This window comes from Labrus mixtus, chromosome 8 (assembly GCF_963584025.1).
Source record: "Labrus mixtus chromosome 8, fLabMix1.1, whole genome shotgun sequence".
NCBI lineage: Eukaryota > Metazoa > Chordata > Actinopteri > Labriformes > Labridae > Labrus > Labrus mixtus.
Window position 1 is genome coordinate 10,626,905 of NC_083619.1, and position 27,864 is coordinate 10,654,768.

General features: G+C 38.9%; 4 protein-coding genes across 7 annotated transcripts; 2 read left to right on the top strand and 2 right to left on the bottom strand.

The window, feature by feature from the left end:
- Positions 1 to 710: 710 nt before the first annotated feature.
- On the bottom strand, positions 711 to 6,135 carry LOC132978881 (histone-binding protein N1/N2-like). 2 transcript variants are annotated; one of them, XM_061044226.1, is made up of 14 exons: positions 5,984 to 6,135; positions 5,750 to 5,860; positions 5,082 to 5,162; positions 4,845 to 4,948; positions 4,329 to 4,754; positions 4,107 to 4,213; positions 3,937 to 4,016; positions 3,763 to 3,836; positions 3,294 to 3,482; positions 2,453 to 2,625; positions 1,418 to 1,489; positions 1,202 to 1,294; positions 993 to 1,108; positions 711 to 884 (listed from the first exon to the last, which is right to left on the bottom strand). In XM_061044226.1, the coding sequence occupies exons 2-13, from the start codon at positions 5,848 to 5,850 to the stop codon at positions 1,001 to 1,003; spliced, it is 1,608 nt and encodes a 535-aa protein (XP_060900209.1). In that variant the 5' UTR covers positions 5,851 to 5,860; positions 5,984 to 6,135; the 3' UTR covers positions 711 to 884; positions 993 to 1,000. The 2 variants fall into 2 exon arrangements, with proteins under 2 accessions (XP_060900209.1, XP_060900210.1); XM_061044227.1 differs by having other exon boundaries at positions 5,980 to 6,095.
- A 3,555-nt stretch (positions 6,136 to 9,690) lies between these two features.
- On the top strand, positions 9,691 to 13,825 carry prdx1 (peroxiredoxin 1). Of its 2 annotated transcripts, none has more exons than XM_061044228.1 (6): positions 9,691 to 9,839; positions 11,212 to 11,324; positions 11,517 to 11,670; positions 11,760 to 11,882; positions 12,832 to 12,962; positions 13,333 to 13,825. In XM_061044228.1, the coding sequence occupies exons 2-6, from the start codon at positions 11,219 to 11,221 to the stop codon at positions 13,413 to 13,415; spliced, it is 597 nt and encodes a 198-aa protein (XP_060900211.1). In that variant the 5' UTR covers positions 9,691 to 9,839; positions 11,212 to 11,218; the 3' UTR covers positions 13,416 to 13,825. The 2 variants fall into 2 exon arrangements, with proteins under 2 accessions (XP_060900211.1, XP_060900212.1); XM_061044229.1 differs by lacking the exon at positions 9,691 to 9,839 and adding an exon at positions 10,374 to 10,430.
- A 1,539-nt stretch (positions 13,826 to 15,364) lies between these two features.
- zte38 (zebrafish testis-expressed 38) lies at positions 15,365 to 18,219 on the top strand. The gene is made up of 12 exons (XM_061044232.1): positions 15,365 to 15,438; positions 15,651 to 15,795; positions 16,077 to 16,140; positions 16,326 to 16,362; positions 16,478 to 16,498; positions 16,606 to 16,632; positions 16,769 to 16,836; positions 16,947 to 17,095; positions 17,182 to 17,414; positions 17,506 to 17,554; positions 17,630 to 17,670; positions 17,775 to 18,219. The coding sequence occupies exons 1-12, from the start codon at positions 15,388 to 15,390 to the stop codon at positions 17,820 to 17,822; spliced, it is 933 nt and encodes a 310-aa protein (XP_060900215.1). The 5' UTR covers positions 15,365 to 15,387; the 3' UTR covers positions 17,823 to 18,219.
- Positions 18,027 to 27,646, bottom strand: aldh9a1b (aldehyde dehydrogenase 9 family, member A1b). 2 transcript variants are annotated; one of them, XM_061044231.1, is made up of 12 exons: positions 27,524 to 27,646; positions 27,106 to 27,318; positions 26,221 to 26,366; positions 25,726 to 25,855; positions 24,329 to 24,463; positions 21,075 to 21,271; positions 20,515 to 20,655; positions 20,219 to 20,407; positions 20,035 to 20,122; positions 19,736 to 19,877; positions 18,855 to 18,967; positions 18,027 to 18,663 (listed from the first exon to the last, which is right to left on the bottom strand). In XM_061044231.1, the coding sequence occupies exons 2-12, from the start codon at positions 27,281 to 27,283 to the stop codon at positions 18,569 to 18,571; spliced, it is 1,554 nt and encodes a 517-aa protein (XP_060900214.1). In that variant the 5' UTR covers positions 27,284 to 27,318; positions 27,524 to 27,646; the 3' UTR covers positions 18,027 to 18,568. The 2 variants fall into 2 exon arrangements, with proteins under 2 accessions (XP_060900214.1, XP_060900213.1); XM_061044230.1 differs by having other exon boundaries at positions 27,106 to 27,632.
- Positions 27,647 to 27,864: the final 218 nt, after the last annotated feature.

Below are 27,864 nucleotides of genomic sequence, written 5' to 3' on the forward strand. Positions count from 1 at the left end.
AATAGTAAGGCCTTTAAGCATCACCAATGGGGACGTTTGTCAGATTTCACTCCCTCACAGGACATTGCATCAACCTGTGAAAACTGTCACAGTCCACATGCCAAAGCAGCTTCATAAACTAACTGTTCATTTATTAAACATTAACACTGTTGATATCTCCTCATTAAAGGGAGGAGCATTATTTTCAGTCAGGATCATATCCAGCTATAAGGATTTTCTTTTTGGGTTCCACTGAATTGTAGCATTAGCAGCAGTGATAGTTTGCAGGAACAGTCTCCAGCTAACGAAATGTTGCACTGTGGCTCAGTTGGTTAAGATCCCCAGCTCCTGCAGCCACATGTCCGGACACTTTGGACATGACACTTCACCCCAAGTTGCTCCTGCTGCTTCGTCAACTGTCAGGTGTGTGAATGGAATTAGTAACTTCTGATGGTCACTTTACATAGCAACCTCTACCATCAGTGTGTGAATGGGTAGATGTGATCTACTGTGTTAAAGTGTTTTGAGTAGTCAGAAGACTAGAAAAGTTTTATACAAGATCAACTCTATTTACCATATTTCTGCCTTTTTTAAGATTTCCTGCCACTAATGATAAATAACTTGTTTATGATTGTTTGACAGACAGTTGACTCATCCATTTAAGAGACAATAAACTCTCTCATTAGAATTCAGACCAAGAAACAAAAAACACAAAGCCAAAAGAAGCAGCATTTATCAAATAATGACTTTATTGAACATCATAGTTTAAATGTGTACACACTTACATATCAATAGACAGAACAAGATTTACAGATTTACAACGTGTAGCAACAGTTTGAGCTTCATGAAACGGTTCTCTCTTCTCAGGAGGAATCAAAAACCAGGAGGGAGTCCAGCTTTACTTCCTGAAAGTGGAAACAAACAGTTCAGTCGTTATCAAACCTTGAACTATAATCCAGACTGAACCGGCTTTAGTTGCAGGTTAATGCCTTAATGAACGCAGCATCTTTTACCTCTTCACCTAAGCGTCTCCGTTGGTTTTAGCCTCTTGTTTTCCGTTAACCTGACCAACATCCTGCTTCACCTTCTTCACCACGCCCTCCTTCACTGGACTCTCCTCTGGTTTCCTCTGAAATACAGACCAGTACATCATGAGACAACGCTCTACAAGTCTGTGCTATTCATTTCTAACTCTTGATAAAAACACCTTTGGGTCCCTCACCTTCTTCCTGACCAGGTGGGAGATGTCGGATGCTGCAGCAGTTGAGGCGTGTCCATTAGTGGAGCTGACGCCATTAGTTGATGTGCCGTTAATCTGTGCAGAGAACAAACCAGCCGCTCATTAGCAGGGAACAATAACTGACGAGCTAATGTTAGATTTCTGCACGTGCAACTCAAAATAACTTATAAATAGAAAAAGGCTGGGAAGGAAGCATACCTTTGAGCTGGAAGAGGAGTTTCCGTTCTGCACAGTGGATCCAGGGAAAGCAGAGGAAGTTGAGCCTCCGTCCTGGAAGAAAGAAAATGTTAGAATTAAACTTTTGAAAAAATGTCAATCATGACACTCAACCCCTTTCAGCCCTGCTCAGAACACGCTGTTTCTATGTCTGTAGCTTTAAATGTAAATGACCTGTGCCCTGACCACACCCCTCTCCGGGGACTACAAGGCAGACTCAGAGGGCAGAACAAACACCTAGCTGTGGGAGTGTCACCCACCTGGAGGACAGGTTACTGCCCTTTGTGATGTCACAAGGGGAACATCAGCAAACTCCCTGTTTGAGTACACATTTTCTAAAAAGTGGAGCAGGAAAAAGATGGAGGGGATGGATTTTTCTCATCTTTAGGGGGTTTATAGAAAGTGTTTGGAAAAAACATGTTAAAGTGTATTTCGCATAATATGTGACCTTTAAGTTTCACTCATTTTCTGGTGATTTACTTTTGCATTTATCGAGTCTTTGTTGAAATAACATCATTCAGATTTGGAAAAAATAAAAAAAATAAAAAGCATGCTTTGCCAAGTCTGTCCTGAACAGAAAAAGAAAACAAGAGGTTTGTTGAAGGTCAGATTGATCTTTTCTGATACATTCCAAGGAGTCTGGACATCTAAACACTGATTGGCTTTCAGGACAACATCAAGCAGATTACAGTGTGATGGGAATAAGACTGTGTGCTGCAGGAAGAGAGAGATAAGGTTTGTATGGTGAAGATACATAAAATCTGTAAGTTGAAACTTAAACATTCTTCCATATGTGACGATAATGACTAAAGGGTTTCCAGGAGTACTGCTGTTCTTTATGACCTTCACTGTGGTTGTGCATATACAAGCACACGTTGCCTCTTCAAAGTATCCAAAAAGATAAATATATATTGGAGGCAGAGCATTGTGAGTTAAAGGAAAACAAGCCAGTCCCTGACTCACCAGTAGTCCCTGACTCACCAGTAGTCCCTGACTCACCAGTAGTCCCTGACTCACCAGTACTCCCTTCACATCCTCAGCAGCTCTGCTCGTCGTTTTCTGAGCCTCTGTGGCGTCCTCCACCTTCTCCTTGATCTCCGGCAGCAGAGTCTTCAGCTCCTCCATCTCTTTCCTCTCTTCGGGCAGAGCCTCTGGCCCCTCCGCCTTATCCAGCAGCTTCTGAAGTTTGTCTGTCACACAAAGCAGTAAGGTAAGCATACATGGTCTGCGTTTGACATGCCCCCCCCTCCAAACAGTTGGGGTCTGCCGTCATTAGGCCAAGACAGAGATTCAATCTGATCAAGCTCCCTCAAATCCATCAGCGGTGTAGGTCCAGCCTACAACTCCTTACCTCACTACTCTGCAAAACCAACCACACAACATGCTTCCACAAATTCATAGATATACATTTACATAGAGAGTGAGATGAAGGTTTATTCAAGTTTTCAATACCATCCATCAAAACTTTGTTTTTTTCTTTATGTTCTTTCCTCCAGCTGTTCTGTGCATTTGATTCTGCTTTGATAGTGTCTAATTATTTGAAACCTCAGTCTCACCTGTCCTTAAACACCACGTTCTATACTAGGGTTGGGAATTTCAAGGTACATACATGCAGTAACTCGCAATAAAATATGCTACATGGCCCATAGCAATGATAGAATCATGATGCAAACTATCGATTTTTGGCCACAGCGACTCGATAATTATATCATCCGAGCCAAGACCACGGATATATTTTTTCACTATCTAGCATTTGTAATATATTCATATTTTAGCACAATATAAAAAAAAAAAGATCTGTTGCTGATAATAAAAAGAACTAAAAATATAGTGAAAAACATCAGCACACTCTACTCACCGAGCCTGCTCTTGATGACGGAGATGGAGCTCTGCAGCGACTCTATGGCCTGGCTGTACTGCATGTCTAAGCTGTAGGTCACACCCAGCTGGTAGTGAGTCTCAGCAAGAAGGCGGCTGTCAGGGTCCAGGTGCTTCACCTGCAGTTTCAGACATTCCTGGAAATCCTCTATCGCCTGCGTGTAGTTTCCTGAAGAGAGAAACAGCTACTGAGGACCGACTTCTCAAAAAGGACAACATCAGTTATCAAACAGGCTTTCTGTAGTGATAGATATACAATAAGATGTCATTCTTCACATTTAAAATAATAAGAGGCTGATCTCTTCTGGTGATTTAAATCTTTATTTTTGGACATCCCTGATGTAATTAACTTAAATTATTATTAGAATAATGCTTGCCCCCTCAGAGATTCATACAGAACAACAACAAAAAAGTAAAAACATAAGAGTTGTCTGGTAACTTCTAAGTACCTGATTCAGCAGAAACTTCGCCAAGTTTTAAGTGAGTCTGAGCTGCCATGAGTTGATCCTCTTTGAGCTCTTTCCTTATTACAAGAAAAAAAAAAGGCCAGTTTGGAAACTGTAGCTAAACCAACTCAAATCATCAATCAATTTAACCAATCACAGCTCAGCATTTTTGTTTACCTTTTGTAGATGACCTTAGCTACTTCCAGCATCTCCCAGGCGAGCTGCAAGTTCCCTACTTCCTCCTCTTCATCGCTGTCCTGAAAGACAAAAGGGTTTCAAATCTGACCCTTAAATCACACACTCAGACGCATCGTTTTGATTTGCACTTCAGACGATTGCTCAAGTACCTTCTCTGCAGTGCCATCTCCTTCACCCTGATCCTCTGCATCACACTCCATTTCTTCATTCTCGCCATCATCATCTTCTTCTTCTTCCTCCTCCTCCTCCCCACCATCTGAAACATCAACATATGTTTTAATGGGTCAACATGCCATTAGAAATAATAGAACTATATTTACAATCAAGGCCTGTACCTAAAGGACAAATGAAAAAGAAAAAAAGGCACATACCTCCTTCATCTCCTGATTCTTTCTCAGCCTCCTTGTCCTTTTCTGTCTTTTCTTTACTTTCAGATTTGGGCTCATCAGTCTCGCTCTTTTCCTTTTCTGTCTTTTCTTTACTTTCAGATTTGGGCTCATCAGTCTCGCTCTTCTTCTCCTTTTCTGTCTTTTCTTTACTTTCAGATTTGGGTTCATCAGTCTCGCTCTTCTCCTTTTCTTTACTTTCAGATTTGGGTTCATCAGTCTCGCTCTTTTCCTTTTCTGCCTCTTTCTTTGTTTCCTTTGGTTGCTCATCAACGCCTTCTGCCTTTTTTACATCTTTTTTCTCTTCATTCTGCTCCACTGCCTCCGAGTCTTCTTTTTTCTTCTCTTTCTCATCTTTCTTCTCCGCCATGGCGTCATACACCTGAACCCTCAGCTCATCTCGGGTCTTCTCTGTTGAAGATACAGAGCACATTTAAGACTAAAGCTTGTCAGACAGTACACAAATAAGGCCAAGAATAACTGATGTATTATTCCCCTCACCGTCTACGTTTTCTGTGCTGTCAACATTGGAGTCCTTGGATTTGTCTTCGTCCTCCTCCTCAGGTACTCCTTCCAAAGCATTACCTAGGACTGAGTTCTCCATCCTACAACAACAGCATCAATTTAGTCAACATTTTAGAAATGTTTCAAATCCACAATAGCCAACTCAGATGTGCACATTCCTAAACTACACAATTCTATAACAAAGACCTTATATCTATATCTTCATAAGCTTACCGAGCCAAATCTAGCAGAGCTTTACCGCACCAGTAGAAAGCCTCTCCGCATTCGTCTGCTGTGTCCCCGTACTTTTTAGCTCTGAAATGTAAATAGATGGAAAGTTTCAATTTGACTTCAAAAGGAAATACACTTGCACATAACAGCTTAAATGTTCATTAAAAAAAACTAAGTATTCAATTCATTTTTATTGTATCAATTCTGTGGATACTTGTCCAGAGTTAAGTGTTCGCTTTTTTAAACGTGGAAACTATTTTTAAAAAAAGGGATTACCTTACTTGTATTCCTTGATACACATTTAATTGTGATACTCATAATTAACCAATTCCTACAAAACTTTAAGAGTAAAAGCCGCTTAAAGACTGATTCACAGATGATTTATGCCAGTTCAGTGACTCTTAATGACGTAAGAGTTAAATGTGATTGCTATTCGTTAATGCACACCTGCAGATCTGCTCCAATGCACTCCTCTTGTCCTTCATGTGTAGAAATAATGATGCCAATAAATGCGTTTAATTTCCCCCTACATTTAATTTACAATTTAACGGTATTATCGTCATGTAACTACATCTGATGATGATGTTAGCTGTTGCTGTGTGTGTAATTAATATAATTGCTGATAGGTGTGAGAGCCTGAAGCAGTGTCTTTTGTGTGCTCGTTAACTCACAGCATGCCGCAGGCCTCCTGCAGGGCGCCCACTGCCTCCACCACCTTTCCCATTACAAGGTGCTTCTTACCGGCACCGATTAGCTTGTTGGCCTCCTCCATGTTAGCAGCACTGGACAGAGAGAAAGCCATTATACCACTTTAAAAAAAACTTTAGAAAGTTGGAATAAAACATTTACTGAGTGTGTTTAACATCTTATTTTCTGTTTGTACGGTATAAACATTCCGTACCTACCTTCAACTTCACCGAGATAAACAAAGAAGACAAAAAGTAAAAAGTACAGCCTGGTGGTTTTTGTCTCAGCCTCTCTCTTCCACCGCTCAGACCGACTGCTCTGTTGTTTCAATTTGGCGCGAAATATTACTGCCCTTTCCGGTAGATTTCCGGGTTGAAAAACCAGCGCGGGAGATTTCTTAAAGGCGCAGAACAAACGTACTACTCGCACTACTACTACTACTTTAACTTTAAAGCAGACCAAGGTGCACGGACTGTAAAGGTGGCTCAAAATGAAAGAAATGTGAACAAAATAAAATACATATAAAAATGTTGACAGAAAAAACAATGCAAATAGTGAGATCGTTAAAAAAAACAAAACAGAAAGACACCAGCTTTTTTTTTAAATATATATTTTTTTATTGGTGATAAGGTGAACAAAATGAAACAACAATATATAGACATAACATCAACATGACAACTAAAGCGAGAACAAACAAAGACAAAAAAATAAAAATAAAAATAGATACAAAAAAAGCAAAACAGAAAGACACCAGCTTCATATTTTTATTTTCATGATAAAAATCTAATTTCTTGTAAAACCATCTTGTTTTTATTTCTAAAATGTATTTAATGGCTGTCTTTTATTTATGTTATTAAGTTAATTTAATTTGTATCACTTATTTACTTGATATTTAATATTTTGGTATAAGAACTAGGGCCTATACTACCACCGTTATATAAAACAGTTTTATCAAAGCTGTTCAAGGATAACATCGATGGCATGGGCTGTATTGGTGATACAGTGCAGGTGTGTGTGTGTGTGTGTGTGTGTGTGTGTGTGTGTGTGTGTTTTATTACACACAAACAAAGGTCTGCTGCCTGCTGTCATACCCTGCTGTGAAGGACAGGGTTGGTACATAGCCCCTCTGTGCCCCTCCTGCTGATTCCTCTGTGTTACGCCTCATCAAGTCTGGACTTGTCGTCCAATCAGTCTCACACTGAGACAATCCCACTCAGCACGCTCAGCACCCTCACAATGTAATCAATAAAATCATAGCTTCAACAGCTCTAATTTTCAAGCAAAAAATATCCACAGAACACACTTTGTGTCCTCTAACAATTGATACATTTTAAGCAATTTGTTTGAGAGCTGAGTTAAGCATTTAATGAAAAAGTCAATTTCACAGAACATTGAAGGCTTTATAAAATATATCTGATGGTTATCATAGTATAGGCCTTACGTACAAACTTACAGCCTGCTACAAACCCTGTTTTGTAACATGGTAACTTGTTTCTCACTTTTATTGGGGACACAGGTTTCTAAACATTTCAGTATATTGTGCTGTTAACGTGTTTTTTTTAAAACTAACTTAAACATAGCATCAGCAACCAGTGTTAATATAGCACCCACGAAACAGCCTGCGGGCAAAAAGCTAACCCTAACTCCCCTCCCCTCTTTGAAGTATTTATGTTAAGCTAAGCTAAACTGACCTAAGCTCAACTGTCAGCTGTAGATTCATATTTACTTTAAATACACGAGAGTGATAAAATCACATTATTTAATCATCAAATAAAGGGAAAAAAAACATTCCCAAAAATGTAAGAGGTAGTCCTAGAAAAAGAAAGTCTTTATTGTCATTATACAAACAACGAAATTAGAAATGCACAGACATTGGAAGGGGGGATAGTAATACCACATCTTATGAGACCTGTTGCTTGTATTTGCAATCAATCCACCATTGAGTGGAATATGAATATGTAAATGAATTTTGGGAATTTCTAAAAGAGAATACTTTAGTACATTCATTGACAAATATAAACTCAAATGTAGCAATACTCTGCAGCAATTTTTCCATCATCATTTTTAGAGACCTGTTTTGTTATTTTGCTTAATAAAGGCAGGATTATGGACACACCACACGAGTGGCCTTCAAACATTCAGGAATAAACAGCAGATTCACTAATAATGTGCCTATTGTGAGACAGGAGATGAACACACGGAGACGTTTGATCAGAAACCCACCGCTGTGCTACAAACAGGAGGTTATTGTGTGTCTCCCTCTTATCTGGCCCTTGATGCAGTCTCCATGGCAACAGTAATGCAAAGACCCACTCACTGACAGCAGGGGATGAGGGAGGGTGAAGGGGCTGTTAGAGCCCCTAATAGCCTCGCTCTGTGCTGGTTGAAATTGAATTCTCTGCTAAATAATGAAAACGTTTTTTTGTCACCTTTCAAATTATTGTTTGTAATATACAGTATGATATACTACTTTATTTTCCTCACATACACCATCAGCACTGTCTTAGATATATTTTTTTCCACTGTAAAGTGACAAGGTTTCAGTTCACTTTGTCAGAAAAAAAACCTGGCTAAATAGTTTTCATCAACAGAGAGAATTAAAAAAAACGTTTACATTAATTTAAGTCACTGAGAAACTTTGCAATAAAAATTGGGAAATTAAATGGTAAATGGATTTGAGCTTATAGTGTCACACCTACCAATTCACACACTGATTTAATTAATCCCATTCATATGCATTCATAGCACGCCGACGAAGCAGCGGGAGAAATTGGGGGTTAAGTGTCTTGCCCAAGGACAGGGGCTTATAAACAACATTAATATAATAATAACACTATTTTCTTATTATCATTATCCGTCCAGCTGTTTAGTTAATTCACTAAATACACAGCATCCAATCAGATTTCCTGCATGTTAGAAAAACCAGCAAAGAGGCCACTTGTTGAGTAAGGGTTGGGGCTCAAGTGCCCTTTAGGGTCTATGAATAAACAAATTGACAAAAAAACATCACTTATTGTATGTTAATATATTTATGATAAATGTACTGGTTCCAACAGTTCTTTGAAGCTCAAAACAAGACTCAAAAAGAAGCACATTGAACAATGTTTACCAAATATTTTTGTAACCTATAACACTTTCTAAAAATTAAATATGTGATTTAAATAACTTTTCAGTCTACACTGCTGCTGTGTGAAAATGCAAATTCAAACATGCGCTTCTTCGTCATTAAGTAAATAAAGAAGTTCTGAGGAGGAAATGAGAAAGAAAATGCCTTCTGACGCCCACAGACTTAGTACAAGATGTTGCAACAATACACACCCCGTACAGAAAGTCCCACAATGTAAATACAACAGAGTTAGGTATTAATAGACATCCTGGAGGGAATTACAGTCAAAGCCTATACAACAATGTCTTGTGCAGTAGTTTCTGTAAGGTTTGAAAATTGGGAGTGTTTCTGCATGGTCTATATTGAGACTGGTGGCGCAAGTGTTTTCATGAGTGGGACAGTTAATGAGTAAAGCATTAGTAAGCTGCAACACAGAGTAGAGGTTGTAGTAGTAGTAGAAAGTGTTTCTTATTTTTTGTCTTTTCATGATGACAATGAACTGGCTCCTACATGGGTCTGAGTCATATGACGAAAACTCATGACTCTTTGATCCCTGCATGCCTGTTTGCTCTGATGAAACCTGCGATACACTTAAAGCAGTTCTTTAAAATCTGTAGGCTAATTCAATCAAAGTAATGCATCACAACTTTTAGAAGAGCTAATCAAGAGATGGAATGTTGCTTCAACTTTGCAACAGGGATTATTACTGTAACTATGAGACTATTTCCTGGAGACCTTTTCTTTTCTTCCTTTTCTTCCTTATTCTTTTTCCAGGAAAGTGATGAGAAAAACTGCAAAGTCATGCTGTGTATTGGAGGGTTGAGCCTAAGGGACTGGACTGAAGTGTGCACTGGTCTCGTTCTGATCTGTGTTATCGCGAGAACTGTTCCGCTGTATAAATTCTCTGCCAGAGCTTGTCAACCAAAGCACTTTCTATCTCTCCCTTGCGTGGTGTGTTCAAAGCTGAGGTATGTGTTATGAACTATATCTAAACTTTGTTTTCGATTTAAACTTTGTTTTTATGTTTGGAAGTGGTCAGTTGTTCGCTTTATGTTCACGTTTGAATATTTTTAAACCGCGTAGCTGTTACAGTTCAACAAGTGGCTTTTAAGAAATTATTTTCTTGTTATTGAAAACCGACAAGGTATTTTTAAAACTAAAAATGAGTAAAGAAAAATAACGATACTTACAGCTATTATCTGGCCTGAAATGTTTCCACAGCCAGACTATAGCTCAGCTAGTCGACACTAAAGTCTCAAAAGAAAGTTCCTGATTTTGGTAGTCTATTTGATTTGGATGTAATTCATTAAGTACCAAATAAGCTACACTTATGTGCATTCATGATCACTGACGTAACATGAAAGTCCTGAAAACGTGCAGGTCAAATATGTAGGCCTATTGAAAAATATTTAAAATAAATATCCATATGCGGAAACACCTGTAAAAATTAAAACAATGAAGTGAAACTTGCTCAAAAGTTTCGTTTTTTTTTGTCGATTCAGGATGAGACTAAATGAAAAAATACTGACATCAATCTGTGGTGTTCGGTTTTAGGCTCAGTAAGTGCATCTTTTTATTTCATTAGTTTTTATGGCTGGAAATTATAACTTGAGTCATATTACAATGTATTATATACACTGTTTTAAAAGTGCATGCTTCCACATGCCACTGGCGTTAGTAGTAATAGGAGTGGCTTCTCACTCATTCATAAGGCTTTGCTGCACTCTTTTGTTTTAAACAAAATTGTGAACATGCCCATCCTAACTTCCTCAAGTCCAAGTCGATGCTAACAGTGATTTAGTTTTTCCTGATTGACAGGTAAAACTTAAAGTTTGACAGTTTACTTACAATCTAAAATTCAGACCCTCATATCAAAGAAGCTGGTACAAGAGAGAGTTTGATAGTATTTCTAAAAGAGAAGACGAGTTCATCCATGGAAAAAATAGAGTTTCCTATTAATGTTTGCCTGTTGTTAACTTTGAGTACATGCTTTCAACTTGAAAACTATTAGATCATTAATAGAAAAAGATAAACAGGATATTAATGAGCTGATTAATAATCCGATTTGAAAATGCTTTCATCTCTTTTTCAGTCTTTTTAAAGAATGAAAAACATCTCAATTCATCTCTACATTGATCAGCAGATCAGTTTATAAAAGAAATACATAAATACTCAGTGCTTTCAGAAAAACGAAAGACCATTTATTTTGTTTCCACAATTTTTTTATTTTAAATAAAAGAAACATTATTTCCTCATAAAAAAGAAGGATTTTGGTTTGTTGTGATTTGAGAAGAGAATGTTTAATCCATATTCTGTGTCCTTGTTCTTTACTCCATTCAGACTGAAGATGTCTGCAGGAAAGGCACAGATTGGAAAGTTGGCCCCAGACTTCACAGCCAAAGCGGTGATGCCAGACGGACAGTTCAATGACGTAAAGCTGTCAGACTACAGAGGTAGACCTCAACCTTTCTTTCATCCTCTGATTAGTGGAAGCTTTGATGGCCGACTGTAATTCAATGCAACAAAAATACTGAATGGATATGAATTTACACTTCTGAAGACTGAAATAATTTAGCCTGTTAGTACTGTGTGCACGTCACATGACAGACACACTAACCTTTTTGTTCTGTTTCCCTCTGGTGTAGGGAAATATGTCGTCTTTTTCTTCTATCCGCTGGACTTCACTTTTGTGTGTCCGACTGAGATCATCGCTTACAGCGATGCTGCGGACGATTTCAGGAAGATCGGCTGTGAGGTCATCGCTGCCTCTGTCGACTCCCACTTCTCCCACTTTGCATGGTAGATATGATGCTTTGTGTTTTTTAAGCACAGGGACTGATGCATTCACTCTTGTAACACTTTTTCTTTTTGGTCTTTGTTTTCAAAAGGACCAACACGCCGCGTAAGCAGGGCGGTTTGGGGGCCATGAAGATTCCCCTGGTTTCTGACACAAGACGCACCATCTCCACAGATTACGGTGTCCTAAAAGAGGATGAGGGCATTGCCTACAGGTGGGAATATATTCAAATACATATTCTTATACCATTTCCAATATTTTGATGTCTTCATTTGTCTACACTGAGTAGCCTCAAATACAAGTGCAATGAAAAGGATATGAATATTTGTAATATTTTCAACAGCTTTATGGCAACAGGCCAATGTCGGGATCTGAATTCAGGTCAATGTCAGGTTGTGACATCAGCCCAACGTTGGGATGTGACGTCATCCCAACCTCACACTCTTACCCTTTATTAATCTAGTTTTATCTATTTGATTGTCCTGTGGCCTCATCCTGATGTCATTAGTCAAGCAATATTGTTTTGTGACATGAGGACATAAAACGATTCTATTTTTACGTTTTAACGTTTTAAGTATCTTCACTGAAATTTGAAGAAAAAAAACAGCCTTGAAATGTGTGGTAGTAAAACATTGATTGATCACATTTAGCTTTTAAGCTATGACTAATGTCCTAGCTGTTGACAACATAACATTGTTTTTCTGTATCCTTGCGTGAGCATTTACCTGAATATACTTCTTCTTTGCTGCTCTAACACAATAGATGATAGTGGCAGCCATAATGTATTTTTTTCCTGGGCCACTGTTTTGGAAATACAGGAACAGTTTGTTTTTTGGGGGGCTAATAAATGATGGTAGATAAACCATGTGTTGTCTGTCATACAGGCAGATACTCCATACTGCATTTTACACTGAACCAAAGCGATTGTGATATTGGTCATTGTGTTGGAACGACTATGGGTGGTTGATATCATGTAGATTTGGTCCGTTTCAGTATGCTTCAATAGAAGGGTTGAAGCTGTAACTTTTTCAGACAGATCATATAAGAACAACCTGAAGTATTTGTAGTTCCAGACAATAATTGAACACGTTTTCCTGACTGCACTGAATTATGGGCCGTAAGTCCTCAAAGACAAATGATCTGCTCTTGTTCTCTATTTAAAGGGGTCTGTTCATCATTGACGACAAGGGCATCCTGAGACAGATCACCATCAACGACCTCCCAGTGGGACGCTGTGTTGAGGAGACCATGCGTTTGGTCCAAGCTTTTCAGTTCACCGACAAGCACGGAGAAGGTCAGTTGATGCTAATTATAGGTAAATGTATTCACTGCATCCTGCAGCTGAAAATGTATGTTTATTGAGCATTTCAGTTCCTCAAAGATTGAACATATAGTTGTATTGAAAGTCGAGCTGTTGTAATTATCAACACAATCTAAAATCAACGTTTATTTAAGCTGTTTGAAATAGTGCTGATTCTGTTAGAGCGAACACCATAAAGGCTTATTGCACTTTCTTATCAAAACTGCGGTTAAGATGAGCTTGACATTTTCCTACTTAAAGACAGCAGGGGCTATAGTATATGTCATACATGTACGTCATATTGGCAAAAGTCTTTACTGTCTCATCTACCGGGCCAGGACTCATTACAGGCTTATCTTTTCAGTCTGCCCGGCTGGCTGGAAGCCAGGAAGTGACACCATCAAACCAGACGTCCAGAAGAGCAAAGACTTCTTCTCCAAGCAGTAATAAACCCAGGGCCAGAGTCTGCAGCCTGCTGTAGGAGATTTCATTAGAGATTACTTTTCCAGACAACAATATTTAAGCCAGCTGCTGTGCCTGCGGGGGATTGGTTCAAACCCTTTTTTTTGTAACTATGCTGTGTGTCTTATTGTCTGTGGGGTTTAATAGTGCACTTGTGACCAAAGTATGTCATTGTGTTGTTAAGTTGTGGTAATTTAACTGTACACCTGCTAAATGTCTGTTTTCTCTTTCCTACCATTCCTTACAATTATGAAAAGAAAAGGACCACACAAGCTTTTTTATTTGCAGGAAGCCACAAAACGCACACTGATGTGTTTTTGTTACTTTTACTTTTTTTTTTACAGTGCATAAACCACGTTCTTTTATCACAATAAAGATAACGCTTTATAACACTCTCCTTCAGAATATATCTTTCAAAGGAAATCACAGTTTAGATGTGTTAAATCTTAACGCTGCCTTATATGTTATCATTTTCTTTTCAACGGAAGCCCATTGTTCTGATTATTTATGACATCTATAACATCTGTTGATCACTACCTTAAAGAAATACAATTAACAGTATAAGAGTTACTAAAAAAAACAATCTACATTAAGAGGAGGATAAAGCTGAATTATGTTACACAAATCCTGTCTGGAGTTGAAGTTTAAATTATGTATGCTTTACCAGATATAATTCTCAGGCTGCCAGACATGTTTGGCTGTTTGGATACTCTTAGTTATTACAGATTTAAACTGAAAACATTTGACTGACATCTCCCTGACCCAACTTTATTAAAGCAGCCTACATTAAGAAAAAAACAACCTCTGAATATATGCAGGTAAGTGACTTAAGCACAACTTTGTCCATCCTTTAACCTTAAAGTAGTCTTATTCAATGTTAGGCCCTACAGAAATATCAGTGAGTTGTCATGGCCTTTGGATTTTCTATCAAAAGACCTAGCAGATCATTTTGATTTGTTAATGCATGGTGAAGTTATTTATCATACATTAAGACATCCTGTCTGTTGGGTTTTGTTGGGCGGAGTTAAAAGTCTTACATGGTCAGAAACAGACTTAACACAAAGGGTTAATGATATCTGTTTAGGCATACCAGTCAGTCAAAACCACCTTACTGTTATAGATCAAATGAGAAAATAATACAACAAATAACCAACTTAAAAAAAAGAAAGCCATGCAGGCAATTCTGTGAATTAGTGTAGTGGTTCTTAAACTTTAAGACCTTATGGCCTCCATGTTTAAATACAAATAAGACCACTAACAGTGTTCATACTTTTCCAATTGTTCCCAATCTAATGAATCTAATGAATTTTGCTTGAAGATGTAGGCTATTAGTCTACAGAAAATGTATGAAATCTACCACCAATTGTGATAGGCCTACATTACATTCTGCCATTTTATTACTTATGGATTGAATTATTGTGAAAAAAATAATAATAAAAAGGTCAGGGGACGACACTAATTTCACTGACCCCACTTTGTTAAAGTTATCAAGTTATACCGGATTCACTTTGAAAGTATTTCAAAGAGTAATATTAATAGCCTATTCCGACAATACAATGACAATGTTGTTATTATGTATGAGGGCTTATTGTCTCAAAGAAACAGTCATTCATGTACACAGCCTTTGACTATGTGTAGCCTCATATTTACAGTCTGTGTGTGTAGCTCACAACAAACACACTGGGTGACGTCACTGTACAATCACTGTGTGCGCAAACCTTTGGCGGGAAAAACAGAAGAAGAAACCTGAGCTTCTGTAACTTTAAAACCACTAAGAAATCACTTTACAATATAAATAGACTAGATAGAATAGCAAAATAATAATTCAGAGCGAAAGAACCCTTTATTTTTATTTTAATGCTCTGGTTCTGAATATTTTAATGTATGTATTAATCTAGCCCATAGACTGTATCTAGCCTCGATTAATTAGTGCTATCCATCAACAACAGAGGAGAAAATGGCATCTGGGAAGATGTGCATGAAGAAGAGCAAGGAGGGAACTGCTGAGGTTTGACCACTCTTACATACTAATAACGATGTTACATTTAGAGTTTAATTTGTTCCGTGTATATATTCATTTGATAATTATTAAAATAATGTTTCTGTCTGCTGTAATGGACACTTAACGGAGACAACGGCGCCATCATGTGGCCCTCAAGTTACAAGTCAAGTTAAACTAAGCTGTATATAACGTAGGTATTATATATCTGTTTTAATAAGTGGACAGGGTTGTTTCTGAATGACTTGAAAACCGAAAACGAGTCCCTTGTGTTCGTGAAGAGGATGATGGCTGTGGCCGTGTCCTCCATCACCTACCTCAGGGGGATTTTCCCTGAAGATGCCTACAGATCCAGATACCTGGAAGGTGAATACAGACTAGTTAGGAGCTAAGAAAAAAACAGAGATCACCACTAACTTGTTTGATACAATCCTTACAACTGTCTTTTTTAATCAGTGTTTTCTACACTTTGATTCTGGCTGTATAATACAGGAAAATAAAACATTTTAGATTCTTCAAAAACGTGGAGTAGCTCCAGAAACCTTATTGAAAATAGACTGAATTTCTAAAGATAAATAGTGGTTATCATTACTCTTTATAAAAGAGTAATAGATGGTGTTTTTTTGTGTTGTTTGCCTTGTCAACAGATTTGTGTATCAAAGTTCTGCGTGAAGACCGAAACACTCCTGGTGCCAGCAAAGTTGTGAAATGGTAGTGAATATCTTTCTTTATTAATAATAATTATTATTATGATTTTAGACACTGTACTGAAGAACTTCATGAGACATCATCTTAATCTACAGGACCCACTGTTACCCATATTGATAATCATTGTTTTGTAGCTGAAGACAATTTGATCTTTCCACCTGGTTAGTCTTGTTTTTTTGTCTCATCAGGATCATGGGATCCTTTGATGCATTGGAGAAGCAGTATGTGAGTAAAGGCATCCACGGATACTTTGAATTTGTAATGTTTCACCTCATCTGCCACCTTTGGGGAACAAAAAATGCCCTTCTTGTATTCATTTTCCATGCTTTTCCCTTCATAGCTTCAGATTGTATTCATTGGGGTAAGTTAATTAAGTCAGTGAAGCGACGTTTATAATAATACATATTGAATAGAGCAAAAAAACCAAAAAGTTAAAAACAATAATTCTGTACATGTGTTGTAATGCAGGTGTACACCAATCCAGATGAACCAAATGTGAGTATCCTCTTAATAAACTACAAAATGAGTTGTTAAGATTATAAACACAGAAAATGTGTAAGCAAATCATAATTCCAGCATGCAGTCTGATCCACTCATTGAAATATTTAGATGTATTCTCTCTTTATTTCAGTGCATTGTTGAGTCATACCAGTTCAAATTCAAATACACCAAAAAGGGGCCAGAGATGGACATACTCAGGTTAGAATGGATGTTTGTTTTAATATTGTAAACTGGGCGTCAGCGTGAAGTGCGTTTTATTTAAATCACATAATATAAATTATGGGTAAATTACTTCCACGAAATTGCAGGAACAACGATGTGGAGGTGCAGGTGACTCTGGAGGACACCAAGAGAGCCTCAGTGCTGCTCATCAGGAAGCTCTTCCTGCTCATGCAGAACCTTGAGGCTCTCCCCAACAACATCTACCTCACCATGAAGCTCTACTACTATGACGACAGTAAGGCAGACTTAATGTTCAATAAATCCTGGCCTAGTTGTTTTTTCATTGCATTGGTCAAGTTTTTTTCTGCTCTCCTTTCAAAGTCACCCCAGCAGATTACCAGCCACCGGGCTTCAAAGAGGGTGAATGCGACAGCCTGTGGTTTGAAGGCATGGCCATGCACTTCAAGGTGGGTGAGGTGCAAACGGCCTTCCACACCTTGAGAGTCCGAGTGTCAGCGGAAAAAGGCCGACTGGAGAAGCTGCAAGAGGGGAACCACCTGAGGGAGATCAAGCGGACTCCTCTCACAAATCCTCCAGAGAGGGAAACCATCAAGGTTGGTTCAGAGAAAGGAATATTTAATCGCAAATTTTGAGTTTTTTTTTTTAGCCAAGTTTATTATGATTGTCTGTCTATGCCTGTTACAGGATCCTTGTCAGAAAAAGTATGAGGAAAAGGACCTGCCTTCTGAAGACGGTGAGTTTATGAGCTGCTACTGTTGGAAAACTTAAACGTGTTAAAGATTTACACTGTTGACTTTCTTTTAAACAGAGTCTGCACAGTTCAAGAAACCTAAAAGACCTCTGGCAAAGGTACAATAGATTGATGATTATATGAAAGTATGCAGGATACATATAAATAATGAATTGTAATGCATTATGGTAAACTGAATAAGTGATTTTCTCTTTTCATTTAGAGAAAAAAAGCATCAAAGAATCTGTCAAGGAAGAAGAGGAGGAATTAGCTACGCGGCGAAAAACAAATGTAACACAATGTAAAGACAAACATTTGATTGCATTGTTAAACACTGTTTGGGGTTATGTTCAAACCATCTTCATATGAAAATATGTTTCTTATATAATTTCTTCTATTGTTAAGACAAGCTGGTACTTTCACAGTTCTTATGGAAACAACACTGTATAGAAATGTGCATATTGTAAACAATGTGTAAGAATTAAAATATATTTAATGTTCAAAGTGCTTCATTGTTTTAGTATTTTGTGAATACATTGATTTGTTTTGTTAAGGATGTAAAGCTTGATTTGTAAACATTTGTTTGTAGTACAACTCAACAAAAAACTTGACTCTGTACATGTATGACATGTCAAACAATAAACATAAATGAAAAGTAGAAATTATAATATGTGACTGGTCTCTATGCGTAAGTAGATGAAACTGATCGAGGGTTCAGTAAATACTAAGAACAATCTTTGATTTAATCTATTTGCCATGATGACAGTAAAATGTCCACTACCCCATGTTTCAGTGGGAACCGCCCTCTGATCATCGGGTTAAATTTACTGCCATTTTCAAAAAATACTGAAAAACAATCATCACATCAGCTCCTCTGATCAAGGCTCGTTTCTCATCACTGTGAATGAAGTTTTTTCCCTGAGTGATGTAAGTGTAGTTCAGATCGTTTCTCCAGACCAGCTTGTTTCAGTCTCTGGGTCCGTGATAAAGCTCCTTTTTCCTTTTCCCATGTGTGTATTAAAATAAGCTGTCCACATCACCCATCTCCACAAACACAGTCTTCAACTGGGAGTAGTGCTCAATTGTCACCTGGCCGTTCTCCCGTCCTACACCTGTTGAAAGTAAAGATTATACGTTTAATTATTGTAACGGTTCTTTTATATAAAGGACATTCTGTGATGGGGCTGTATTAGACGGCAGAGGAGACATAATGTCATAATGTTTATTTTTCTCTCAGCCTCTGCTGATTTAGATGACATGGTCAGGGACGTCTGAGTGTTGGTCTTTGAAACCAAGGCTGTACCTGACATTTTGAAGCCTCCAAAGGGCACCTCCACAGGAGTGATGTTGTAGTTGTTGATGAAACAGGAACCAGCCTGGAGATGTTCGACAACACGATGGGCTCGCTTCACATCCCTATAAAAAAAACAACAACATTAAAAAACTGTTAAATAGATATAACACCTTAAGGTTTAATGCCTCCACCAACTCATAAAAATGTTACATGTACTCACGTGTTGATACGACTGAATATATTTGGATTTGAACTTCTTGAAAGAATATACAAACCTAAAAAATACAACCAGAGAGCAGCTCTAACACTGTCAGTCTGCAGAGCATGAGATTGTCAAAAGATCCTTTTTGTGATAGTAGAACAATCAGAAAGGTAAAGAAATGGGAGATTGTCCACTGAGAAATATCAATGATAAAACTCCCATGTATTAAAAAAAAACTCCCTTCACTTTGACTTCCAAAATGTAGTCAGTTCATCTTTGAGTCAAAGTAAACATTGGTGCTAAATGTGCAGATATTCCCTCCTAGTATTTCTGAGTTATCACAATCACAAGAATGGGACACCTATATATTATAATTCCTTGACCAGTTGACCCGCATCTTATTTCCCCTTTTTAAAACTTATTGAAGCAGTTCATCATTTATCCTGTGAGACATTTCTTTGATATTGGGTTGTAATTAGTATTTGAAGAGTTATGGACAAAATAACACGTGGAAAACTAATGTTATAATCTTCTACAAAGTCCACATGCCTTAATTATTCATGTGTGTTGTTCAATCCAACCATCAGTTCATTAATCTAGACTCTTCAGAAAGCTAAAGAGGCACGTGATTGAAAAGTCAGATCAATTACCCCGTGAAGGTGCACTGGATGTGTCACCACCAACTCACCTGGTGAAAACTCCTGCAGCCAGACCCAAGGTGGTGTCATTGGCTCTCTGCAGCACCTCCTGTTCTGTCTCAAAGGACAACACGGACATGACAGGGCCAAAGATCTCCTCCTTCACACAGGTCATGTCATCTGTACAGTGACCTGAAAGTGGAGGAAAAAAAGGCAAAATTTCCAGATGTTAATGAATGAACAATGTGTTCATGTTGTTCAGTAATATACCAAAAGTAAGTAAACACTAAACAGTCTTGTTCATCTTTTGAACACACTGTATTCAAGAATGACATTTTGGAAGTCCTACCCAGCACACAGGGAGTCATGTAGTATCCATCTTTGAGTTTGGGATCTGATGGGACGTAAGGTTCACCCCCACACAACACTGAAGCCCCCTGGGAAAGCAGGTCTAAATTTTAAACAGCTGCTCAAAAACCTAAAGACATACAATTAGATTGAGATAAAGCTAAACTAACCTGAAGTGATCTTACCTCTTTCTTTGCCTGATCAACAAAGGACAGGACGTTTTCCAGGTGAGGCCGACTGACCAGCGCTCCCATTCGGGTGCTCTCCAGCAGGGGGTCACCTATCTCGATGGCACGGGTCCTCTTCACCACATCCTCCACAAATTGAGGCAGAATATCCTTGTGAACAAAGACTCTTGTACCGTTGCTGCATACCTGTGATATCAAATCACACAAAAAGAACAAGCTCGCATTTTGTAAGCACACAAAAGCAGCTGGAATAGAACTCAAACATGATATCCTAAACTGAACCGACTATGTACCTGGCCTTGTGACAGAAAGTTGGCCATGAGAGCTCCGCTCACAGCGTTTTCCAGGTCACTGTCCTCAAAGATGAGCAGAGGAGATTTCCCCCCGAGCTCCAGCGTCACAGATTTCACCCCCTTTGATGCCATCTCCATAATCTGTGGGTCAAAGTCTTATGAACAAATATCTTTAGATTGTTCTGGTTATATCAATGGTTAGGACACAAAGACAGAAATATTTTACAATTCCCACTCATGAGCGGTATGAACCTAGACATTTTTATGTTCTAGGTTTTATCTTTATTTAGACGACAGAGATCATGAGGGAAACTCTTACGTAAAATGAAATGGAGCCAATTATGAAATCAAATAAAAGACAATAACATCAAGACAAAAACAGAGAATGGAAACACCACAGCTGGCTCAGTTAAACTCTATTGAAATTTTCCAACATGGGAGATAACTCCATTTTTAAATTAAGATGACTTAAAGTCAAATAAAACAGAACAATGTAAGACTTTTTAACAGATTTAATACAGTAATTTGAAAATAAACAACGTAAATAGTGTAGGGCTGACCTTTTTGCCGGTGGGCACACTTCCAGTGAATGACACCTTAGCGACGTCAGGGTGGTAGCAGAGTAAGCTGCCTGTCTCCTGGCCGCCCTGCACCACATTGAACAGACCCTCAGGAGCTCCAGCAGCAGCGTACACTTCTGCCAACAAGACGGCTGTCACAGGAGTCACAGGTGACGGCTTGAATACCATGGAGTTACCTATTTTAGATGATAGAGTCAAGACAGTTTACATTGTTTGAGGTTATACATTTGGCAAGCCTGAACAATAGATACAGTTATCTATTACAAATACATCATTGTAGTAAAAAAAAAAACAGATATGGAACAGATAATGTAGCTGTAGTTCCACCTGTTGGAGAAGTGCCATCATTTTTGTTCAGGATTACTCATGGCTAATCTCAGATTATAGACTCAGTTGATAAATCTTCATCTCTCAACCAGAAGGTTGAGGGTTCCATCCCCAGCTCCTGAAGCCACATGCCCGATGTGTCCTTGAGCAAGACACTCAACCCCAAATTGCTCCCGCTGCTTCGTCGGGGCGTGTGAATGCGTATGAATGGATTAGTTACTTCTGATGGTCTCACTACATAGCAGTCTCTGCCATCAGTATGTGAATGGGTAGGTGTGATCTGCAGTGTAAAAGAGCTTTGAGTAGTCAGAAGATTAGAAAAAAAGTCCATTTACCATTTACTCTACAGAAATAATGTAGCATCTGTAAAGGCAGGACTTTTCTAAATGTCTGTAGTATGGTTGTAGCCTGAATAGTATTAACCAATCATTTGTCAGCAGGTTTAGGTGTATGCAGGAAAAACAGTTTGCGTGGAAAGCAAAAGCAGAATGAACACATCCGCTGTAATGACCTCCCAGCTATCATCAGCTGTAGCCTGACAACAATTTATTGATCTCTACGGACAGATATCTACCTGCAAGAGCAGCCAGCAATCCATTCCAGATCACACATTTTAACTTGAGTGAACAATCTTCTTGATGCTGTGTCGCAAAAGCCAATCAGTGTTTAGATTTCCCAACTTCCTGAATGCATCAGAAATAATTGAGCCTACCTCCATCAAACAAACGAGCTTTCTAAAAGTTGTTTTATTTTCCTCGTGACGACAGACCTGACCTGAAATTTTACTTATTTCAAATCTGCATCATGATGCTGATATTTCTGCAATCTTGCGACCAAGTTAGCCAGATTGAAGTCTCTGTGTGAATTGGGCTACCATTTGCAGTTTAACTGTACAGTTATGTGTAGGTGAAAAAAAAAAAAAAAAGTTAAAGGCTACAGGGAAAGCTAAAGCCTGGGCTTGAGACTCTGATTGTGGGTGACTTTGCTGTTAAAGATGTACAAAGGATGTGCGGTAAAAACACAGAAGTACTGTGTTTTCCCAGAGATATGGTCTCTGATTTAGCAGAAAGGATCCTGCATGTTGTGGCTGAACACCCGACTGTGAAGAATGTCATACTGCACACTGGGTCAAATGATGTCACAAAACAACAATCTGAAGTCTTGAAGCAGGACTTCACTGGTCTGCTGAGGATGGTCAGCCCCTTGGATGTGGATGTGTTTATCAGCGGCCCCATACCACCGGTCAGAAGAGCAGAGGAGAGATTCAGCAGGTTGTTGAATAACTGGCTTACAACTGCATGTAATGCCCATTCAGTGAATTTTATTAACAATGTTAACCTTTTCTGGGAACGCAGACATCTTTTTAAGGCAGATGGATTTTGCCTGAACATGTCAGGGGTGAAACTGTTCACCTCTAACCTATTTTACTCCCTGCCTCAACCATCAGTTCTCTCTGCCAAGGACAAGAGACAAAAGAAAACAGTTTTCAAGAAAGACAAAACACAGCGGGATGAAAACCTTCATCAAGAATCACGTCTGCCAGTATCTGAGGAGAGATATCGGAACCAAGAGGAGGGGTCTCCACCCACCTTCGACCCCCTCACCAACACCAACACCTGTGAAGTCTCACCGCCCTTGCCCCCTCGAAACCCGATCAGATCATCATTTCCCTCCTCCCCCCACCTGGAGTTCACTGACCAGATGAAGGAGCTGGTCGATGCTGGATTAAAAAGTACCCCCCGCCCTTCTCCCTTTTTCACTCCCATAAACACCTGACAGCGCCCACCATCGCCCGTTCCGACACGGCTCTCACCCCCCCTATCCCTCCGCGGGTGCGTCATGTTTTGTCTCCTCAGCTTGATAAGGATGAAATGCAGAACGTTCAGAGGTCAAACTGATGTGTTTTGGGTCCAGGCTGTAAGGATATCAGCAGTCAGGACTCTCTCCAGGATAAGCCGGGGCCCTGCACGTCAGTAGGTTCCAAAATCTCTGTGTTGATAGGTAATAGAAGAATAAAGGGGACTCTACCAAGAAACAAAAGGCAGTTATGTGAAATTGCAAACTTGTCAAACTTAGCATCCATTCCTTTTGAGCCACAACCTGTCCCAAAAACGTTAGCAGATGAAGCTTCTAGGACCCTAAAGCTGGCTCTACTAAACATTAGATCACTGGCAGGGAAATCATTTTTAATCAATTTTTTATTTTATTATTGAGCACAAGCTTGATTTTATGTTTTTAACTGAAACTTGGTTAGACCAAAATAAAAGTGCAGCTGTTCTTATCGAGTCAACACCTCCCAACTTCAGTTTAGGGAGGAGGAGGAGTTGCAGTTTTGTTTAATGACTCCTTCCAGTGTAAGCAATTATCTTTTGGAAATTTTGCTTCTTTTGAATATGTGGCCCTTCAGTCCACCCCCCAGAGCCATGTTCCTAAATATTTACAGGCCACCTAAATACTGTGCAAACTTTTTTGATGATTTCACTGAACTGCTGTCTGTGATCTGTATTGACTTTGACTGTGTTATTATTGTTGGTGATTTTAACATCCATGTTGATAATCCCCAGGACAGAGAGACTAAAGAACTGTGTTACACTCTTGATAGCTTTGGGCTGACTCAGCACATGACAGAGCCCACACACAACAGAGGGCACACTCTGGACTTAATCATCTCCAAGGGCTTGGACATCTCCAAGGTTGTTGTTTCAGATGTTGCCCTCTCTGATCACTCCTGTGTTTTATTTGAGAGTACTATGTCAGTGTACAAAAGTATTCAAACAAAAATGATCACAAAACTGAAACCACCAGTGAAATAAACTTGCCTTGCCCTAGGTATTGTTCTACCAGTTTACCGAATTTGACAAACAATAACAGAAAAATGGTAAAACAAGAAAAACTGTGTCCCATACCACAGGCCAGTGCTGGAGCTGATTTCCAGGCTGCTATTTGAAAAGGATAATTCCAGGCACCAATGCCGACGCAGACTCCCAGAGGCTCCCTGCGGGTGTATGCGAAGGATCCACCAGGCAGCTGGACATGCTGGCCTTGAGAAAAGAAAGACACAAGTATACACATGTTAACAGAAAGATGACATTTAAACCTCCAGACACCTGGAGCTGTATTGATAAAGCTTCCCCATACAAAAAGTTGCTCCCAGTGATGAAATTCAAAGACAATTCTTGTAAGCATGACATTTTCTAAAATAATTTCCCCTTACAGTTAAGAGTAGATCCTGGTAAAAAGAGAAGTTATTCACAAAGCATGTTAAGCCTGAAGAGAGTGCCTGAAGTTAAAAACTGTTAAGAATCGTGAGGAAGACTTTTAAAAAGCTTCAGAGTTTCTCAAGCAGAGGAGAAAATGGCACATAGACCGCGAGATAAGAGTTATGTAAATACTGAATGAAAGTGAGTTAATTATAATCTACAGACTGGATTGGGATCATGTTTATGGTAGATCTCATTAGAGATGCACTCACATTCCCCACCCAATGGAACACAGAATAACACTTAAAATAAAAATGATCACAACATTAAGATATTTGTCATCCGGAAAAATGCAACCATTTCCCCTTGTTAATCTAAATTGTATGAAGAACTAAAATAAACAGCATGGTAAATAAATGTGAGCATATAAATAGAACTATCAGCATGTGAAGAGGCTACTCTACAAGTGGGTGTTTGTTTTTACAACCATGTGTAGGCCTATACTTTTTTTTAAATGGCTTGCAGTGTATTCAATAGTGACGTTCATTTACACTATGTCTAACTAGATCTCATGATTTGGTTGATCTGTCCTTTTACACCCATTATCACCAAGAGAGCATTTATTTATTCTTTTTTTTGTTTTGTATCAGCCAATCAAAGATTATTGAAGGATGTATTCTACCAAGCAACGAGGTCAAACACACCTCCTCACTTGGATAAAAGTTTCAGTCACATCTTTGCTCAGAGTCACTCCGAGATGATCCTCAATCAAGTTTGGAGTTGTTATAGTTTCCCTTTAAGCTAAGTCAGGAGCCCTCTGAGTGTCTTCTCAGAGTGTTTGTCAATATAGGGTCAGAAATATTTTTCTCAAACAACATACTCAATGGCAGTGTTTAAGATTAATGAATTGATATCGCCTTGAACAACAGAATCCATCACACGCCTTTTAAAATCAAGCCATCATGTGTTGCTTTCCCACAAAAACTAAATTAAAAAGTAAATTCGATTTTTTTTTTAATGTGCTGTCTGTCATGCTAGTATCCATTCTTTTAATTTGCTCCAGAAATCCCATAACTATGGAGTGTGAGTTGTACTGAACCAACCTGCCAGAGTGCTGGCCAGCCCTGCATAGTACTCTATACACAGTCTGGCAGAGTCCACATCCAAACGAGCCTCTGTGATGGACTTTCCATTGTTGACCACCTCCATTTCAGCTATCGCTTCTCTCCTGGCCTGGGCATGATAGAAAGGGTACGGTAATTTGGTCAGTGTGATTGTTACACAACAACGAAGAAATCACTAGATTCACAAAACAGGACACTGGTTTTAACTGGTTGAAAAGTAGATCATGATATGAGACACAGAAATCAGAGGTGTTCAAAATTAAACTGAGTTCTTCTTTTAGGCTTCTGGTGTTACAGTTGATTTGGCCTTTTCAAACACGCAAAGTAGTGATGACCTCCTCAAACACACAAAGTAGTGATGACCTCTCCAAACACACAAGCTACTCAATTAGAAAATCACTCTTTGCAAAGATTCTTATTATTCTTTTCTAGATGTTCCCATAAGATCGGAAAAATAAGCAAAAAACAAATCACCTCAATGATATGTGCAGCTTCTATCATAATCCTTGCCCTCTCCATCCCAGACAGCTTGCTCCAGAGGCCAAAAGCTGACTTGGCAGCCTTCACAGCCTGATCAACCTCCACAGCACCACACGGCTCCAAATGGCACAAGACTCGCCCTGCAGAAGGAAACACATGACAAGGATTAAGTACACACACTAAACATTACAACCAGAGGTTAAACAACTTCTGTTAGGTTCAGCTGTCTCACTTTGCTTGTTTGTTCCCTTTTTACTGGTGTGATGTTGGTCATCCAACACTGAAGGACGTCAAGTCTAGGACTCTTTGCATATTGAATGACACTGCAGTGTTTAATATTTCTTTTTCAATGATGGAATAAGAAAGTGGGCTGCAGGCAGGCTGTGTGCAAGCTAAACTCAAATGGAGTTATAACATCTGAATTTAAACTAGGAACCAAGTCACCCTGAAAGCCAATAAAATCATCTACCAACCCGAACCAAGAAAGATATAACAGCTAGGATGTGATCATATGATTCTGTTCTACTGAAGCTCCTTCTTAAGCTGGTTGTTCAGGGAAGAAGCCAAGTGGGACTACACGGATATGGTTAAGCATGACAAGCAAACAGCATGTGTGCAGAGTTTAAATTCCCTGCATGTTATTGTCAAAAATGTATCATGTGCTATGGCACGTAGTTTTAAAACTACGAAGTAATATGTACGTTAAGATAACCTTTAAATACCTAAAATATGTTATACTGTTGTCCCTTGCACACAGACACAGCCTGTGGCAGGCTCGTAAACATTTTCTGTGACCAAAGTCCATTTCGGAAAATGACTACATAACATTGCAGCTGCTTATATATATATATATGTATATGTAAAAATGTTGTGGCTCACCTGTAGCAGGCTCGTAAACATGTTCTGTGTTGCATTTCTCTCGGCTCGTCCTCCTCTCCCCAGCCCAGAAGTTCAGCGGGGCTGTGATGTCCACTGAGCCGGAGGACACGCATCGTACCGCCGCAGCGAAGGTAGCAGCAGGCCGTCGTAGAGACGCAGCTGCGAGCCTCTGGAGCATGGTAACAGTGACTCCTTCCCTATAAATGTGGCTTACTGCAAAACATATATTCAGCAGGTTATTCCTGCACCACTGTCACTCGATGTAAGTTAAATTAGATAAGAAAAAGTAATGAAAGTACGACACTTTACTACAAGTTAAATTAGCGTTAGTTAGCAACAGCAAGTGTACACAACTGGTACACACATGGTCATACATGCTGTTTAACCTTCATGTTTAGACCTCTTTAAACGTACTTACATACTAATTGAAACTTAATCTTGTTTTAATTTCGGCAACTTACTATACAGTCTTGACTTATTTGTTCACAGCGGTCCCTACACCGTTAAGAGTGGATTCACGTGATGTCGGAAGAATCGGAAAAAATCGTTTTCTTAAAGGAAAGTAGCGTGACGGCGACGAGGATGAAAGTCAGAAGAAAAGTTGGGACCCTAGTTGGCAGATTTTGTCGTCATATTACGCAGGAACATTGCGTAAAAAAGTGAATATAAACTGAATGGTCAAATACATTGTATTGTTCATGTTTTGCACAACAAACTTTGACGAATTTGTGATATGTACAAATGTATTGGCCTTTTACC